Here is a 19,912-nt window from a genome sequence, read left to right as displayed (position 1 = left end):
TCTTCTTCATAGGGAGCCCACAGTGTTATTTTCCTTGGAACTAACATACTATTCATTTTGTTATGAGTAGCATAAACCAATAAAAGGATGCAAGTTGCGAACTCACAATGGTTTTTCCACACCCTAACGCTAAAACGACTATATTAGGTGCAACTAACAAAATGTGCTCATTAATTGTCTCAGTCAAATCGCTGCAAATTTGGTAACACCGATGCTGATAAGATTTACAAAAGATATTGCATCACCCAATATAGAAAAACTGTATTTAATGAGCTTGTTGCAAGTACTCAAGGAACAGATTGTGTCCTTTGAATGACTGAAACATGATGGATCACAGCACAGGTGTTCAGAGAAAAGAATAACTACAGGGAGGCTCTTATGAGGATGGGCAGAGGTAGTTCCTGACATCTCAGAGTTCATTTGGTCTTACTAGGACTAAATGACAGCCTGTCAAAGCAATCAGCCTATGAGATAAATGGCAGATCTGCCCACAGCATAATATTACTTTTAGTAATATCAGCAGACCAAATGAGCAAATACTACTAGACCCCCACTGCCCTGCCCCTAGAACAGCAACACCTAACCGCTGCACGCTAGGCTCGTCACAATGCAAGAAAATAAAGATTCTGTGTCACTAGGTGTGTAGATTACTTGTGTTGTCTCTGACCCCTATCATTGAGCTTATTCAATTTTATCTGTAATGGTTGTTTTCTTTTAAGCCCAACTCATTTGGTTTGATTGATATTGGCTGTAGAGACCAGGACTTAAGTATTACCTGTCCATTGACAATAACTGTGACTGATTAAAGTTCACAATTGATCGTCTGGACACAGCAGCAATAAATGGGAGATGCACGTACACCTGAGATGATCTTTTCCTAACTGCCTTTTTCAAAAATAGCGAAATGCATGCAGGGGTGCTACAGCAGCATTATAACACCGCTCATTTTAATAAATGCCCATGCTAAATTTGGCACAGAGAATGTACTGTGTAAATGGCCTTAGTCACTCATTCTGGGGCCGATTCACAGAACTAACTTAAGACAAAATCCTAAACTTACTACTTTTGGTATTCACAGAAGTTAGGATTTTGTCTTAAGTTTGTCTTAAGACAGACTTAAGACAGGCTTAAGACAGACTTAAGTTAGGATGTTGTCTTAAGTCTGTCTTAAGTCGGTCTTAAGACAAACTTAAGACAAAATCCTAACTTCTGTGAATACCAAAAGTAGTAAGTTTAGGATTTTGTCTTAAGTTAGTTCTGTGAATTGGGCCCACTGTCTCTTGCTCACTCGCGCACTCCTCTCTCACTCAGTCTACTTCTCACTCACCTTCTCGCTTGCAGGAACAAATACAAAGTGAAAATGCGAACATTTATTTATGTAAAATAACGTGTACGATGTGTATTTCATTATCTTACAGCTATTTTATCAGCTCTTGATCAGGTGAAAGAGGAACACTATGTGAAACTGAAGGCGATGCAGATGAATATTCGCATTTTTTGTTTTGGAGTCTGCGTTCTGCATGGGATTCTCTTGGTGCAACAGGCGCTTCCTGGACCAGGGTTAACTCATCTATTGACAGTGAATCACGTGCAGCTGAATCAGGTATGTTTACCAGTCTATGGCGTGCATACTTGCTGTTTCTAATGTGCTTGTGGGAAGGGAATCTATTCATTTGAAACTAGAGTGTCTCTCATATCAACAATCACCCTTTACGTGTTAGTAGCAACACAGTAGCCTCAGGAGGCGATGCTCCCCAGCATGAACAGATGCCACATATTAAGGGTTCTCTTCTAATAGCACACTTTCTCCAAAGGACTAGCAGTGAGCCAATCTCTCTGTAGTGCTGACATTGAAAATATGGTGTGGCTGATGCACAACACATGTTGCAACATTAAGTCTAAGTTACTTTGCGTGCGAACATACTGCACACTGGCCCACCTTAAGGCAATCCCATTTGCTGCAGCATTCCTCATCATACACCCGGGGAACCATAAGCACATCACCCCTCTCTGATTGAATTCCATTGGTTTCCCTTGCCAGCCTGCGCCCTCTTCAAAACTAGATGCATCATTTACAAAGCCATTAGGAGCAGCAACCCTGCATGTGTGGCTGACAAGCTCTCCATCTCTGGTGACTTTTGGCACACACAAAGCCAGGACGCCATCAAATTTGAAGCCGAGAATTGAAAAAAAGTTGTAAAAAATCATCTATTCTCTCTAGGATCTGAAACAATATTCCCAAATCCATCAGAACTGCCCCAACCCATTATCCAATTTTGGAACCAGCCTCTTGAAAGATATTTACATCATGATGCAGTAACAGTCCAATTCCTTCCTTAAAAATCAATTGCCTCTCCAACCATAGCATGGCTATGTCTTTGCCTTGTACCCAGTACATAGTCCTTGCCTTTTGACTTGAAACACCTATATATGTATTTATGAGTGTGTATAAACACCACATAAATATGCACATACATGTATTAAATAATAAGCTGCATATTCAATCAGAAATCTCAGCTCCTTACCAGAACTAGACTCTTCTACATTTTTTGTTTGCAGTTGAAGCTCCCCACAGAGTCTAGGGCAAGACTAGTTGGAACTGTTCAGCTGGGCGCTTCAGGAAGTTGTGCTTCTTGCAGCTTTTTATGATCATGTAGCTAAAAAGGAGGCTAGCCGACTAGTCCTTGGAATCCACTCTTCTGTCCTGAGTTCAACTGGGAGCAGGTCCCACCATTATGGTCTCGCTCTAAAGGTTGCAGGCAGGTGCAGTCCTCTTTCTAAAGCCTTCCTCGGGTCCAACAGTGTTCTGAAAAAGTGTCCAGGAGTACCACTTGTATGCCTGGCTTTAGCTCGTGGTTGGGAGTGACTCACTAAACAATAGGGAAGATTTTTCCAGGGGCAACCCTATCCACTTCAACACCATTTCTTGGGGGGGTGGGTCCTATAGAAACCCGCAGTCCCTGCTCTGCATAATCTCCAGCATGGTAGAATCCTTCCTCCCTTGGTCTGAGTTCCCGGGCACATGCCTGAGAAATGTCTAGCGAAATTAGGCAGTCCCCAGGCAAAACCACTATTGTGAGTTTTTTCCCCCTACTGGGTCAATAGCAGGGGAAAGCATAGGTGTAACAGGGCCTGCCCCTTTAAAGCTTTTACAGTTGGTGGCCACAGTCCAAGGCCATCCTGTCAGGAAGAGGTCACACCTCTTCCCAGTCAAGGCCATTTTGTTCCCTTTGTGAGGGCGATTTACTCCTCCCAGGAGGCTGTAAGAGGACAGCTGGGGATTATCTCTGGAAGGCCTACTTTAAAGCAGGGAAATAATGCCAACAATCTAAAAGTCCCATTTTTAAAATAGTAATTTAAAATACGACTTTACCATCAGATTGGATTTTAAATTCCTATTCATTTAAGTGTTTGAATCATGGTTCTAGCTATTCCCAAACTGCATTTCAACATTATATGGTGTTATAATGTACCACCATGCTTTTCTATGGGAGAGCCAGCCTTGCCACAGTGAAAAATGGCTCTTGGAGATTTTTCACTGCCAAGGAATGTAAAACTTAAGTACAATGCCTTTTTTTGTAAATACCATGGGACACATGCATCAAGCTAGGCAATTGCGATTTCTTAATAACGATTATCAAGGAATCACTATTAAGGAATCGCAATTGCCTATGCATGTAGTTTTCGCTAAAATATTAGCGATTCCTACACATTCCTTAATTGCTAGTCGCAATTAAGCAATGGCTTCCCATTCATTCGTATGGGCCTAGAGGCCCATAGGAATGAATAGGATTGCATTCGCAATTTGCGAGTACCAAATAGTTACTCGCAAAGTGCGCATGCATTTTCAAGACTGCAAGGGGACCAAAAGGCCACCCTGATGCACCCTCCAAAAAAGTAAGCATGCACTCTTGGTGCAGTGTGCACCACAATGCACTTTGAAAAATGCATTTATTTGCATTTTTCAAAGGAATTGCAAATTACCATCAACTTGAAGTTGATGGTAATTTGCGATTCCAAATTGCGAAAACGCACTTTGCGAATGCATAATGCATCGCATTTAGGGATTCGCATTTTGATATTCCCTATATGCATTTGCAATCTAGGTAATCGCCAAAAATTATGATTACCTATTTTGGGAATGCATTCTGTTTGATGCATCGCAAATTGCATTTTACCGGTCGCAAATGGGCCGATTCTGCTAATCGGCCCGGTTGCGACCGGTAAAATGCTTGATGCATGTGCCCCCATAGGTCCTCTTCATAGGTATTAAGTAAGGTTTAGACCTGGCAAAGCATGTATTGTGCCTGGTTGAATTTGCAGTTTGCAGTTTTAAAACTTCACACACAGGCTGCAGGCGTAGGCCTAAAGACATGATTTGCGTAGTCACTTTATTACTGGCACAGTAGGTGCTGTAGTTCAATAGTATCATTTAACATATAGACCCTGGGTACACTGAGTGCCATATATTAGGAGTTTACAGGTAGGTTAATTGTGCCAGTCAGGGATTAGCCAGTTCTACATGTTTTTAAGGGTCAAAGTGCATACAGCAGTGATCCTGTGTACAAAGCAAATCTATACACCAGCAGTATCTGTCCAATCATTGTGGGGTAAATCTTCAAAAAAAAGTGACCTTTCCCTGCAGGAGTAGTTTGAAAACCTTCACTTTTGGCCATGGCTTGCATTTTCTCATACTCAAAAGACTTTCTCCACTTGGGCTTTACAGGAAAGTACTTAGATTTCCCATTTATTTTAATTATATTGAGTAGTTTAGCATTATTTTGTATTGATTTTAAAATTTCCGTGCAACAATACAAATACACAAAACATTGAAATACTCCTTTAAAAAAATCCTAGAATTTGATCAAAGAAAGAAACTACTTTTATACACATTAAAAAAGCCTAATAAAGTATTATTTAAATTTTGTTTTCAAAACTTTTTCTTAAATGCACAGTTTAAACTTCATTTTACATTCTCTTAAAATACACTAACTTAATGAAAAAATGCTTATTCTTGAAATTAAACAACCAATCAAGTAATCAGTTGGAGAAAATTGAATTTTTAACTAGGAATGAGCACGAAGTTGAACACAATTAGCAATCTTGTGCCTAGAAAGTAAAAGCAAATTTCATTGAGGAATCCTGGGCTTATACTTGTGATAGGCTGTCAGGATTTTTAACATGGAATATATCCCAATCTATACAGCCGACAATCCAATCATCCACCCGTTCACCCATTTCATTCAGGATACTATATAGTAATACCTCCTTTAGGAACTAGGAAAAATGAGGCAAAGTGTAGGACACTAATGGCACCTAGAACAAAGGCTCAGGATCACTATAACTATCGCTGGTCCTAACATGACTTTCAGGGCTAACCTTGATTCCTGGGAGAAAATGTGTCTGAGTAAATCTACTTACAAGTGGAAAACCTTGTTTTGTGAATCTCACAAGTGACCATACAATCACAAAAATGCCCATTAACTATGAATTGATACAAATCTATACTAATGGCATGATAAACATATTCCTACCATTTCACTGATGTGAATACTTTCCATCTCTTACTTAATATTAAGGGTTGTTGGAACTATAGGGATGTTGGCAAACGGTAAAGTGATGATATGCAAGTAGTCTGAGTAGAACACGATTTTCAAGTTAATTAATAAGCATATGGTTTCAGTGGCAGCTCCTTGTGCACACAAACGTCTATGCTATTTGGCACAGTGTTTCCGGAATCAGTGTTGCCATGAGCCTATTGAAACTGATTGTCATGAAAATGTATTGCAAATTTAGTAATCTCTCATAATCCTTTAGTTCTAAATTCAGAGGTTTGTTCAGGCCTAGCACTGATGTGTCTTACAGGTAAACTAATTTAAAACCTCAAAAGAATAACATTTTGGTTTAAATGCAACTGAGATTATCATATTTGCTTGATTAATATGTAACATGCTAACATACACATTCTTTCTCTTTTGAAGGCTATTAAGGCAGTTATAGCTTTGTCTCTGAAAAAACAGACTTCAGAGGAGGATTTTATTCAAGTTTTGAAAGATATAGTAAGCATGGTGTACACCAACCTTACCACAAGATCGGAAGATATGAGCTACATTCAAGCTCTAACTCATGAAATAATTAATAAGTGCCAACAGCAGACTGGTAAGAAATTTGCCATTCAATCTTTTAAGTGCTTCCGCTATCATAATATAATGTAAAGACAAAACAATGCTGCTTACTTTTGGAATAATTGTCATCAACCTCCTTTTACTCTTCATCCAAATTTCTAAAAGTGAGTTTGCTCCAAAATTATATTTGCAACATGTGGCAGCTTTATGAGGCTTCCAGAAAGCAAGGCTGATATACAATTGCCACACACCTCTTTCTTGCACTATAGATCAGAAGGTGTTTCTTAATTACCTCCCCGTAATGCATGCTGGTTTTTTGGGGATCACTGTTTACTAGTTCACGTCTTTAACTCACAATCATTCCAAGAAAGCCAAGATAGGCATCTGTCTGTTCAGTACTACTACTGAAGACTGCCAGACTCCTTATATCCAACTAGTGCACCCTGGCTCACTGACAACTGCTGAGATATAAAAAAAAGTGTCCAAAAGACATTAAAACAGCTGGAGTGAATTTGATCACAGACTTGCAGTTAAAAAATATGTCCTTCGAGTCATAAATTCATGTAACTCTCAATCAACAACTCCTCCATCCACACTCATGTTGAAGCTGATTATGCCCTAGTGGCGTCATATCCACATTGGTTTGAAAATCAGAACCGCTGTAGATCGTAAGACTGATTCATGTTTGTACAGAGAATATCTCTGTGGAAATATTTACGAAACATCATACATCTGTTCATTCAGACACGCTCTAAAGCACTTGAAGGCAACATGTGTACCATGTTACAAAATATCTTAATAGCAGTGGCGGCTCCTCCACTAGGACAGATGATTGGCGCCCCACTGCTTTCTCGCATTGCGAGAAAGCCAAAACATAAAATGGTAATAACTTTCAGTTATTACCATTTTATGTTTGCTTTGCACATTGCAGGCGGGCAGGTGGGCAGGGCTGCTCTGCTCTTTGAGCAGGGAAGAGGAGGATTGGTTTGCCCACTCCTGAGTGAAGAAAGATTGTTTGGTCGGCCCTCCCGGTCCGCCCAAACCAGTCATGCGCACTCTGCCCTTCTCCATGCAGGCTGGAGAACATGCCCACCTCACTAGCCCGTGGCTGGGCGCCATCCGACCAATCACAACGCTGCCATTGCAGCATTGTGATTGGTTTAGGGGAGGGACCCTGGCTGCCTGATCTTGCAGTGTATGCAGAAACAACCATCAAATGAATCAGGTGGATTGAGAAACAATAAGACCTTCATTTAGGTCTGAGAAGAGACCTGTCCTCCATGAAGGCCTAAACAGTCACTGCACCACTGTTGAGCCATACCTGTGGATTATATTTGCCATTAAATTACAGATGGGATGGCTTTTGGGGAGAATGGTGTGGTGGTATTGGACATCAGCATGAGTGTCAAAATCATGGAGAAAATGCCAACAGCTTGTGATCTGGCATGGATTTTGAGGCCTAAATGCGTGTAAATCCCCTTATAGTTGGCACTATCCCTGCTTTTGCGATTGGCTGGTGATTTTTCAGCGGGCTGGCAGGGTTTTGATTAAGACTACTGCCTTCTGGTGTCAAGTGTTGGATTCCGTCCACTCAGCCCAAACACTGCAGGAACGAAGCACGAACCAATCCACTTATCCAACCCCTGTACCACTCACAAGATGTAACTATGAGTGTGCACATGAGCCAGAAAAGGGGGTGGAAGATAATCAGGAGACACCAAGTCGACTTCCACTCTGACTTAGATAAAGAGTCACAGCTCCCTCCTCCACGCTTCTGCACCTACATAAAAAAAGCACACTTCATGAGTATATCCAACAGTGCTAACGCAAAGAAAGGATCATAAACTGTGACCGTAATCACTCCTACCATTTGACTATGCAGGGTTTGCTTCGGGAAATCTTCGGACAGCATACAACAAAAGACGCTACTCCCATGCAAGAACGCTCCTCTTGCAGCAGGAGAATAACGTGGCGCTTAGTCAAACGTCCAAAAGGTGTCTCCTTCGTTATCAGGGGAAAAAGAATGCCCTTTGTGTTTGGCAAATACAAAAAAAAAACCTGCTTCCACTCGTGATTACTAAAAGGTCGGGGCAAAACAGAAGGGACGAGGAAAGCCCGTATCCCCAATAATTGTGAGCTCAGGAGGATACTCGCGGAATGACCCGAAATGTCATTTCCGCACAAAACAACATGGAAAGGAAACAAAGAAAGACGCGAAAGGAGACGATACGAGCGTTTGTTTCCTTTGCGTCTTTACAAGCTGTAAAGTGCCAACGAGGTGAGCAAAGATACTCAACAGCTTTCAAACTGTAAGGGGGGGACAGGAACCCATGAATTCCCTAAAGCCCAGAAAACTAAACGGGGACTACTAACGAACAGGGAAGGAAAGGACAAAAAGGATCAAAGAACTCTTGGGTATCGGGAAACTGATGGCAGGGAGAACACAGAAAAAAGGTGAAGGATGAAGTCCTAAAAGGGGTCGAAAGTTACTCACGAGCCTGTGAGAAACCAATAAAGCAAGGAAAAAACGGCAAGCACAGGAACCAACACCAGGAAACAGGAACCCACACACTATCGATTTCAAGCAGAGACATAAAGGTAGGACTGTCCTATATCCCTATCCTGGCCGGTCACCTGATGCCAATCCATAATCACAGACATAGGACTACACTTGAATCCTAACATCAAGTTCTATCTGAAGAGCTAACTAATTTCAAAGACACACATAATATTCCTGAGTAGCAATTTGCAAAAATTGTTACGTGCAACAAATTCAAGATACAACACTAACAGCCTGATTCATCAAGCTAAATTGCACTTGCAAAGGGCAAGATTCTCAGAATCTTGCCTTTTGCGAGTGCAATTTTTGCATTTGGGATTCATCATGCCAAATGCAAAATTCGCTGTTAAAGAATTCGCACATTTGCGAAGAATTGCATTTAAGGAATCTCTATTTGAGATTCCTTAAATGCAATTCATGAATCATTTTTAAATTGCGAAATTGCAATTTTGGGCCGCTATTTACCGAGAGGTCAGACCTCGTGGTAAATAGCAAAAACTTAGAAAAATGCATTTAAATGCATTTTTCTAAGTTGCATGTTACACACACACATGTCCTTTGGACATGTGTGTGCGCAACACCAATGTAGATTACATTTCAGGGGTGCTACAGGGTGTCCTTTGGACACCCCTGCACCCTTGAAATCGCATCCCTATTTGCGATTAGCTAATTGCTAATCGCAAATAAGGAATAACTCCCCATGCATTCCTATGGGCCTGTAGGCCCATAGGAATGCATGGGGAGTTATTCCTTATTTGCGATTAGCAATTTGCTAATCGCAAATAAGGAACATGTAGGAATCGCAATATTTTGTGCAATTCCTACATGAATCCCGTTTTGCAAGTCGTTAATAGCGTATTCCTTATGAATCGCTATTAGGGGCTCGCAAAACGGGAGAATGATGAATCTGGCTGTATATAGGGAAAAGGGGAAAAGGAAAACAGTAGTGAACATGCAGTGATGAAATTACAATTGTAGCATTCATTATGGTATGATATGCATTGTCTAACCACAGATTCCTTACTCTAGAGTGTTCCCCAGGTTTCAGACTGGACCTCGAACATTCTTGAGCAGTACCTCTTAATTATTCACATTTGCCTGTAAAGCACTCTGATACCTGTAATGGTCTTGTTCGTGCTATACAAAACCTTTCAAATAAATAAATAACAAATAAATACCTCTGCGTGCCGTGCTGTGTCAACCTTGTCTGTGCCGCATATGACATGCGCAGTGCCTATATAAGCACTACCCTGAGTGATGACATCAGTTGTAGATCCGGTGAGCTACATCTGTCATTTTTAGACCAACTTTTCTTCGCCTTTTGTCAAACTATTACTTCTCTGTTTCCAGTGTGCTGGGAAATAGATCCCCTCCAAAACCTAAGGTGTTTGAAACCCTTAGGACTCTGATGGAACCTATTTCCCAGAACACTGGAAACAGAGAAGAAATGATACCCACTTGGTCTTCCTATGGTGTGTGGGTAGGGAAGCTCTTGGAACCTTCTAGAATAGGGGCGGAGTCTGTTTTTGCCGCCTTAGAGGGTGGTCACCAGACCTGGGCATATATAAAGGAAAGGAGGGAAAGTTTTCAGTCAGTTGGGGCATCACTGACCTGGGGGACCCTACGCAGGAGATTTAGGCGGTAGGGCCTAGTCAGAAACCTATGCCACTGGGGGTGACTGTGTTTAGGTGCTGCCCACCAAGCTGGGTAAGGAACACTGAACTAGCACACTGATCTGGCCCGGCGGGAGGGGAACCCAGGGACCACCTGCAGTGACCTGCTGAGGAATCCTGTCAGCAGCCTTCAACTCAACCCCCCCCCCCCTTCAAGAAACCAAGAAACTGTTTGCACCAAAGGGCGCCAGAGCCACCAGGCGCCAAGAAGAAAGCCCCCTGCTCTAACCAGGACTACTGGGGTTCAACCAGGTACGGGCGCTTGATCCACTCTGCAGCCTGGGGCTTCACCTGTGCCCCCCCCCCTGCGCTGTCCTGCCTGGACTGTATTGTTTTTTCCCCCAGCTGCCCTATGCTGTCCTGTCACAGTGGGCGGTTTAACTGCCTAATTGAACTGAACTGTGCTATTCTCACCAAGCGCTCTATCCCCCACTGTGCCTTGAGAAGCGCTGAGGTGCTAGTGACCCTCGTGTCCCTGAGCGCGCTGTGATCCTTGAGGCTATGGTGGCCCTGAAGCGCTAGATCCCCGAAGCGCTATACCTGCCAAGTGCTGCTCTACTTCACGCCACGGCGCGGAGGCCCCTGAGCGCTGTGCCCCCAAAAGCGCCGCTATTGGCGGTTGAAGCAGCGCCCTCGCTCCCCAGTGGATCCCCGGCTCTGCCAGGCCCGGAGAGGGCCCGGAACACCGGAGGTCTCCGGAGCCAGCATGAGCCCCCTCCTTCTTCCAGCACACGTGGAATGTCTGCAAGGCCTCCCTGAGGAGCCGAAGGGACAAGGTAAACCCCCCGGGGAGGAGGGGGGAAGGCCGGAGGAGGCCCCGAGTTCGCCCCTCCCCTGGGGGGAAAGCTGTACCTGGGGCCTGGTGGCCCGTTGTAATTCTGATGAGCCCCTTTTGAGTGGAAGGGAGGGAGAAAAAGTGCCAGCGGCCTGCCAGGCCTCTGAACTGAGCCAGGACACCCACTAGGCCCCAGGACTGGTTTGGGGCCGAGTTAACCCCTAGCTAGGGGTCGAGGAATGTTTGTCCAAGGGCTACTTAAGCCTGCATAAGGGGATGGTTAGTCCGGTTTAAGGAGAATGTTTATTCTGGGCTAAAGAGATGTTGATGCATATTGAAGGAAATGTTTATTCAGGATTAATGAAATGCTTATTCAGGATTAATGAAATGTTTATTCATGCTTGCTGTAAGGTGAACTAAGTGCCCATAGTTGTGGAGTGAAGTGCTCCTTGCTTTAATGGAATGCTGATTGCTACATGTTATATTGGTTAGGGAATTGCCCCCCTTACTCCTCTGATGAAAATGCTTTAATGAAATGCACTAATGAGTTCTTGCTACCTCGAGTATTAATTGCCCTGATTCTAAGGCTATATAAAGCTCATTGATTTTAAGCAGACTTACTGGAGTGGTCTCAGTCTTTTCGTGCATTTATTGTCTCAGTGGATGTGTGTGCTGTGTAGTCACTTAACACCTGAGCTTTCGGGTGCCTACCTGCTCGTGCCAGGCTACCCCCGGTGAACTGGTGACCCCAGTTCTTACAACTACCCACACTACTCCCACCCCTACACTACCCTAAACCCTAAAACACTACTACACAACAACACTACCCACACTACTCCCATCCCTACACTACCCTAAACCCTAAAACACTACCACACTACAACACTGCCCACACTACTCCCACCCCTACACTACCCTAAACCCTAAAACACTACCCTAAACCCTAAAACACTACAACACTACCCACACTGCTCCCACCCCTACACTACCCTAAACCCTAAAACACTACTACACTACCCACACTGCTCCCACCCCTACACTAGCCGTAACCCTAAAACACTACTACACTACCCACACTGCTCCCACCCCTACACTACCCTAAACCCTAAAACACTACTACACTACACTTCCCACAATGCTCCCACCCCTATGCTACCCTAAACCCTAAAATAATACTACACTACATCACTACCCTAAACCCTAAAACACTACTACACTACAACACTACCAACACTACTCCCACCCCTACACTACCCTAAACCCTAAACCACTACTACACTACAACACTACCCACACTACTCCCACCCCTACACTGCCCTAAACCCTAAAACACTACAACACAACTCCTCCCTAAACCACTACCCACACTAATCCCTCCCCTACATTGCCCTAAACCCCAAAACACTACGACACTACCCTAAACCATTACCACCACCCCAAGCACAAACAGCCTTACCTCTTTTCTCGTGGTTTCAGAGTCGCCGTCTCTGCTCCCAGGTCCCGCTTCCTGTGTCGTCAGAGGTGCACGTCGTTGTGAGGAAACAGTCTCAGTTTCCTCACAACTACGTGGATAGCCATTACATCGCATGCATTGTAAAAGCGCATGGGATTTAATGGTATACGTAGCTTTTACTACGCGTTGTAACATCGCATGCGTTGTGACGCATGCGATGTAATAACAACGAGTTGTAAAAGTTGCGTTGTAATACCTGTTCCCCTTAGACCCCATTTATGATATTACCCAGGGTATCATCGAAGAGAACTGATAGTAGTTGGGCGACACCAGTGGCTAAACACCTCTCCTGACACTGGATTGGTCACTCCACCAGATCCGGTCACCAACGAGAGTGCATCTTTTGCGATGGTTATCAGATGGGCAGCTGACGCCCTTGGGGCTTCCAGCGGTGTAAGTGAAAGCCAACTTATGAACAGAGGAACTTCAGCCGGGATAGACAAGCACAGAGACAATGCTCTCATATACTAAGGAACTTACGGACGCGCTCCAGGGAGCCTGGTCCGAGCCCTGTTCGGAGGTTCTTGTAAATCGCCTAGGGGCCCACCACCATTGCCCGGCTCCGGGGAAGCCCACGTTCTTGACCCAGCATCCCGCTCCTGAGAGTTTGGTCGTGCAGGCTTCCCCACCCTTGCCCAGGTCTTATCTGCCCTGGAGACTGAATGGTAGTGTTGGACCTGCAGGGCATTTATTTTCTTATCCCCATGTTGCAGGCCCACAGGCAGCACCTGCGGTTCATGGAGGGCTCTGAGAAGTTATAGTTTGTTGTGCTCACTTTTGGCCTCACAGGGGTGTCCCTTGGTTGTTCAAAAAATGGTAGCAGTGGTTGCTGCTCACCTTCGGAGAATGGGGATCTCAGTCTGTCCCTACCTTGACGATTGACTGTTGAAGCACGCTTGCCCCAATCAGCTGTCACCCACCTCTAGAATACATTGAACCTTCTTCATTCATTGGGGCTTACTATCAACATGCCAAAGTCACACCTGACACTTTCCCAAACTTCACACATGACTGTTTCCCAAACTTTCCTTTACTCTCAGCTATTCTGGACACACTACAGTTTTACACTTCAAATCAAATTCAAATAACTTTATTTCGATTCCACAAAGGAGTCATAAAAGTATACATCAATATAAAAACATAATTTGGCATAAAAGACCACGATACATATTTACATATTTCGGGTTTTCAATACATTAGAAAAATAACCGTACACATAAATATAGTATTGGCATAAAATACTGGGTTAGGTTCATCAACAAACCAACATAAAGAACATTTTATGGGAATTTCCACCTACAGCTAATTTCAGTATCGGTTTCTAATAACAAAAGCTGATCTGATAAAACTGAGTACAGCATTACAAATGTTTGGGGTTGACAAGGATAATAAATGTTCATAGCCCTCTTTGTAGTAACATGATCCAAAGGATAGTAGAACAGGTCTAATAAAAGTATTTCTTGGGACCTTGTACAGAGCACAAAAAAGAATAAGGTGCAGCGTATTTTGCGAAACCTTATCATTACAGGGGCAAAAAGGTAGTTTCTCACACCACACCCCTTGCTTTGGAAAGGCAAAAAGGAAGTGTAGAGTACTAAGGCATAACCTTGTCAAATAAAAACGCCATTGCATATTGATAATATATGATATATAAAAAGGTCGCATCAATTTGCCCCTAACACGCAGTGCATGTTCACTGACCCGAGCTAATATCAAAGGTTCCCAATTCAATTTCTTGTTAAATAGGTTACCCAAATAATTAAAGTTATCAACTTTCACTATGATTGAGTCCTTCACCATATACCTACGGATTTTAACACTTTTCGGGCCGCAAGTCATGGCAAATGATTTAGTGAAATTGACCCTAAGATCTAAATTTTCCATAAATGTATCAAAAGCATTCAGACAAATCTGCATGCTATTGGGAGTGAGGGTCATTAAAACAGTGTCGTCTGCGTATGACAACATTGGAATTCTTTTTCCATTAATCTGTGGAAAGCCAGCGCCAGATTCTAACAGAAAACTTTCTAGTCCATTAGTATAGACCAGGAATAAAAAAGGTGCTAAAATACATCCCTGACGGACACCTTCAGTAGATAATATAGGTCTAGTCTTCTCCCCACCAGGGCCATATCTGACTCTCACTATTGTGGCGGCATGGAGCCTGCGAAGCAAGGTAACCAAAGGCTCCTCAAACCCCATAGACTCCATCATCCGCCATAGCTTACCCCTACACACAGTGTCAAAAGCACTTGACAAGTCCATGAATGCCAAGTGGATAGAACTATTCTTGGCACCCATGTACTTGCCCATAATTAGTGCCAAATTTAGGCACTGCTCGGTGGTTCCTTTACCTCTTCTGAATCCGTATTGGGAGTCCACAATAACCCCTGCTGACTCTGCCCATGTTTCAAGGCGAGCCAATATCACCCTACCCATTAACTTGCATGACGCGTCTATTAGTGATATTGGCCTATAGCAACATGGGTCAGACTTGTCACCCTTCTTAAAAATGGGTACCACCACTGCCTCTTTCCAAGAAATCGGAATAGGCCCCAACGTTATTGCCTTAAAAACATTCAAGAGCAGTGGTGACCAGACCTCTAGATTATGTTTAAAACGATCCAAGGGTACTGCATCAGGACCAGGGGCCTTTAAAGCAGGCCCCTTAGTCAAGGCTATCTTTACCTCTTGAAGCGTTAATGAGTCACTAAGTAATTTCGCTGACTCCATATTAAAATTGTCTGCTCCCGCGGTAGCACCATCAGGATTCAAGCAAGCCGGGCCGACGACGCCTGAAATGGCAGAAACCGGTCCCCGGAAGCTTGTTTCCTTCCCAGTGTAAGAATTGGCTTGGTAGTTTGGTTTGCCCTGTTCCCATCATGCACTGGGACAGGAACAGACTAATTTGCATATAGCCAGGTTCTGAACTGGGATGGTGCAGTGAGCTAAAAAACGGTGTTGGATCTAGCCCTGATCTCTTGACTGAGTGAGAGTATTCTGCTTAATTCAGAAACTCTGTCCATCACCACCCCTTGTTGTTAAATATTTTGTCCACCCTAAGCGTGGAAGGGTATACTCAGATGTGAGTCCCTTGCTCATTGCACCATCAGGATTCAAGCAAGCCGGGCCGACGACGCCTGAAATGGCAGAAACCGGTCCCCGGAAGCTTGTTTCCTTCCCAGTGTAAGAATTGGCTTGGTAGTTTGGTTTGCCCTGTTCCCATCATGCACTGGGACAGGAACAGACTAATTTGCATATAGCCAGGTTCTGAACTGGGATGGTGCAGTGAGCTAAAAAACGGTGTTGGATCTAGCCCTGATCTCTTGACTGGGTGAGAGTATTCTGCTTAATTCAGAAACTCTGTCCATCACCACCCCTTGTTGTTAAATACCCGCGGTAGCAGTCAGCAGTACCTCATTTGGGTTAAAGATTTTGCTATAATGAGCTACCCAGGAGTCTTCTGGTATATGCACTCGGATGGTACCCTCTTCTCCCGTTTTTAAAAAAGGCCAGTTTATTACCTCCCAAAAAATCCTATTGTCCCTTAATTCAACAGCTTTTTCCAAATCTTCCCATGCCCTAATCCTTAAGTCATTTTTCCTTTTACTCACTACATCTCTATACCTTTTCCTCGCTGATCTAACCAAATCCCTGTCACGTGGAACTTGGCGTAAAGCCTTTGTTAGACGTGTTTGAGCAGCAGAACATTCTTCATTGAACCATTTAGGCCCCCTGTCTTGTTTCCTTCCCCCTGTCTTTACAAGGTGTGAAGCAACGTTTCCCAGTAATAATTCAAAATTCTTAATTATAAAATCTGGGTCAGATATAGGGGTCAAACAAGTTTCTATCTTATCCTTGTTTTTCTTAAAAATATCCGCCTCCAGTTGCCTCACATCTACTTTATCCCACCTTAAGGTGACACCCTGATTTTGACTATATTTTATCGGTTGTTCCGCAGTCTGAGTTTTCTCAAAAAACAGATTAAAACTCAAAATTAGGGGGTTGTGATCACTGGCGGGATTCGCCTCAATTTTAAAATCTTTTATAAAATGGGAGAAACCCTTGGATACCATTGCAAAATCAATTGTACTCACTCGGCCCCCTGTACCCTGGAAAGTGGGTATATTTTGTGAACCGGAAAAACTACACATATCCAGGATAGATAAATCATTATTCAAAACAATACTATTCAAAGCCTCCCCCTGTTTTGAATGAATAAAATGAGCCATAGGCTGATCAGTTGAATCCACCACTCCACATACTCTGGACCCACTAAATTTGCATAGGACACAATTAAAATCACCTAACCATATAATAAAAAGAGGGAAAACCCTATTTGTGACCTTAGCAATTTCCTCCTGTAGCTTTTCAATAACAGTGGTTGCATTTATCCTATGGTGCGAAGAGTGCAGGACATTCGGGCCATGATCCAGATGTTTCCTCCTCAAGCCTGGATTTTAGTGAGACTAACTATGAGCTGCTGGATCTGATGGCCTCCTGCGTCGTGCTGATAAAACATATCAGATGGCATTTGCAGGCTCTGCATTGGGATCTAAAGTCCCATTGTGTGCATTTTCAGGGTAATCTCTTTGACCATGTCCAAATTACAGAAGAGAGTGCAGAAGATGTGCACTGTTGGTTAGTGAACAGTGGCCTAGTCAGCAGCAGACCCCTCTCCCTTCCCTTCCAAGAGTTCATAGTGATTACTGATGCATCTCTTCTGGGGTTTAGTGGCCACCTGCGGGAGGTGGAGATACGAGGAGTCGGGTCACCAGTAGAAACCCACCTCTACATCAATTTATAGGATTTGCAGGATATCTGCTTGGTGTTGAAAGCTTTCCTACCATCTATCAAAGGGAGGCCAGTTTAGGTGTTCATGAGCAACACCACTGCCTTCTGGTATGGCAACAAGTGGGGTGGGATTGTGGACCCTGTGCTAGGATGGCTCACGCCTCTGGAAATGGCATGAACCTCAGGACATCTTCCTGGTCATGCAACATCTGACAGGATCTCTGAACACAACGCTGGCGAGCTCAGCCATCAATGCCTTGTGGACCATGACTGGTTCTATATCCAGAAGTAGTGCAAGGTCTCATCCAAGAATAGGGAGAACCTTGGCCCGATCTATTTGCCACTGTTGAGAGCGTGCAATGTCAGCATTTCACCTCAATGGAGTTTGCAAAGCAGCTCTCTCTAGGAAACTATTGGAGTGAAACTATGGACTCCTGTATGCCTTTACGCTGAACTTTATGCAAAGTGTCCTCTGGGTACACAAAATACCTAGACACAATTAGATTCTCCAACTCTAACTCACATATGTATGCTGCACACTCCTTTGTGTCCTCCTCACACAGATATAGCACTCAACATCACCCAAGTATTGGCACCAAATATCCAAAAGCTTATAAAAATCATTATGAAATTTATTATCACAAGAGTTTATAAAAATATTCTATAAGTTCCAAACATCATAGTCACTTTTCACTGTATTTGCATCATAAAAGCACATTAAAAAAATCACATATGGGTAAACAAAATACCAATAGACATAAACCAAATATCCTACGAGAGTGCGTGCAGACTGTAATCTTTGTCATTAGATGCCACAATTGGATGCTGTTACACAGTTTTGTATCCTAAACACCTCATCAGTTACCACATTTTTGTGACCATCTAAGGTGATAGTACAGCAATTACATTTGTGGCAATACTGGTTGTGTCGACGCGTTTCGAAGGTTTAATCCTATGACACCTTCTTTTTCAAGACTGTAAATATTACTCCCGTCTTTGTATAATCTAAAAACACAAATGGATGCAATTATATTACAATTCACATATATTTCTCCTACACATGATTATTTCCTTTTCACATATATGGCATTACCCATAATATTGTACACATTAAAAAGTAATTATAAACATTTCTCAATATAAACAAACCTTTCTAGATTGTAAAAAAACATTATGTGCCAATACCTACACCTCTTCTCCCCCATCTCAGTCAACTACTCACTATTTCTACACATTTTTTCCCATTCATTCCTCCTTGTTTCGGTCATCGACCTTCTTGAGGTCAGATACATTAATGCGATACCAGGAGTGAAACATTCATATGGATTGGTGAGCTGGGTTAACAGGCCTTTAGGCTGATACCACTCCAAGAAGAGCCAGATTTGGGCCGGCCCAAATCGTCCTTGTGGCTCCAGACTGGGCACTGAGACATTAGTATCCTGTACTCCTGGGCCAGAGGGTCTGTCCTCTGTTCAGGCTGCCCCTTTGGGAGGATCTTCTGTCGTAGCATCAGGGCATCTTTATGCTTGGAGATTACGCAGCAAATTGTAGATGCTATTGTGGCAGCCAAGCATCCCTCGACAAAGTCTGTATATGCCTGTTGTGACAAATGTGCGGCTTGGAGTTCAGACAAGAACATTGACCCACTTTGTGATCATCTGTCTGAAGTATTGTTTGAATTGTCTTTCTCCAGGCAGGGCCTGGTACTTGGGACTGCTAAAGGTTATTCGGTGGCTATCTACTTTTTTAAGGTTGCTAGAACAGCCTTTCCTGTTTGTAACTTGTTGTGACTTGGTTTATTACTGGTTTGCAGCACATGTTTCCGCCTTCCCTTTTATTATGCTCCAGTGGGACATAAATATGGTCCTCTCCTTTCTCATGGTTTGCCCCTTTGATTCCATGCATTGTTGTCCTCTCAGGCTTCCGACCCTTAAGATGGTCTTCTTTATGGCAATTACATCAGCTCGGAGAGTGAGCAAACTGCAGACTCTCTTGGTCGATCCACGGTAAACCATTTTCTTTCAGGGCAAGCTGGTTCTCCAAACGTGCACCTCCTTCCTATCCAAGGTGGGCACTCCGTTCCGCGTCGGTCAAGCGATCACCTTTCTGGCTTTCTTTGCTCTACCTCACCCACCTAAGGGGAAGGAGAGGCTCAATTGTTGAAATCCAGGCCCCTAGTTTTTTTTATCATTTATACCAAGGACCACCTTTTTTTCTTTGAATTCGCCAGAGCAAAGAAGGGTAAAGCTGTGCAAAAGAGAAAAATCTTTTAATCACTTTTACTTTGCATGAAAATCTGCTAAATGTTTGGCGAAGAAGCAGGCTCCAGAAGACATGACAGCTCTTTTGACCAAAGCCAAGGCTGCTGCATTAGCATGCGTGGTTCCAGTCCTCGATGTATGCCAGATGACGATGTCCCAGGACATGCACTATATACCATTCAGCGTTTGACTTAGGGGCAGAGGGACCCCT

General features: G+C 43.4%; 1 protein-coding gene across 1 annotated transcript in view; it reads left to right on the top strand.

Annotated features, from left to right (window-relative positions):
• Positions 1-19,912, top strand: part of LOC144822741 (uncharacterized) — a 2,085,503-nt gene that overhangs the window by 1,646,678 nt on the left and 418,913 nt on the right. Inside the window, exons 97-98 of the mRNA XM_078680596.1 lie at positions 1,419-1,603; positions 5,982-6,159. Coding sequence (XP_078536722.1) covers positions 1,419-1,603; positions 5,982-6,159 — 363 coding nt within the window. The remainder of the gene's footprint in view (positions 1-1,418; positions 1,604-5,981; positions 6,160-19,912) is intronic.

The sequence above is a fragment of the Lissotriton helveticus genome, chromosome 3_1, assembly GCF_964261635.1.
Source record: "Lissotriton helveticus chromosome 3_1, aLisHel1.1, whole genome shotgun sequence".
NCBI classification, from domain to species: Eukaryota; Metazoa; Chordata; class Amphibia; order Caudata; family Salamandridae; genus Lissotriton; species Lissotriton helveticus.
This window is presented reverse-complemented; position numbering and strand designations above follow the sequence as displayed.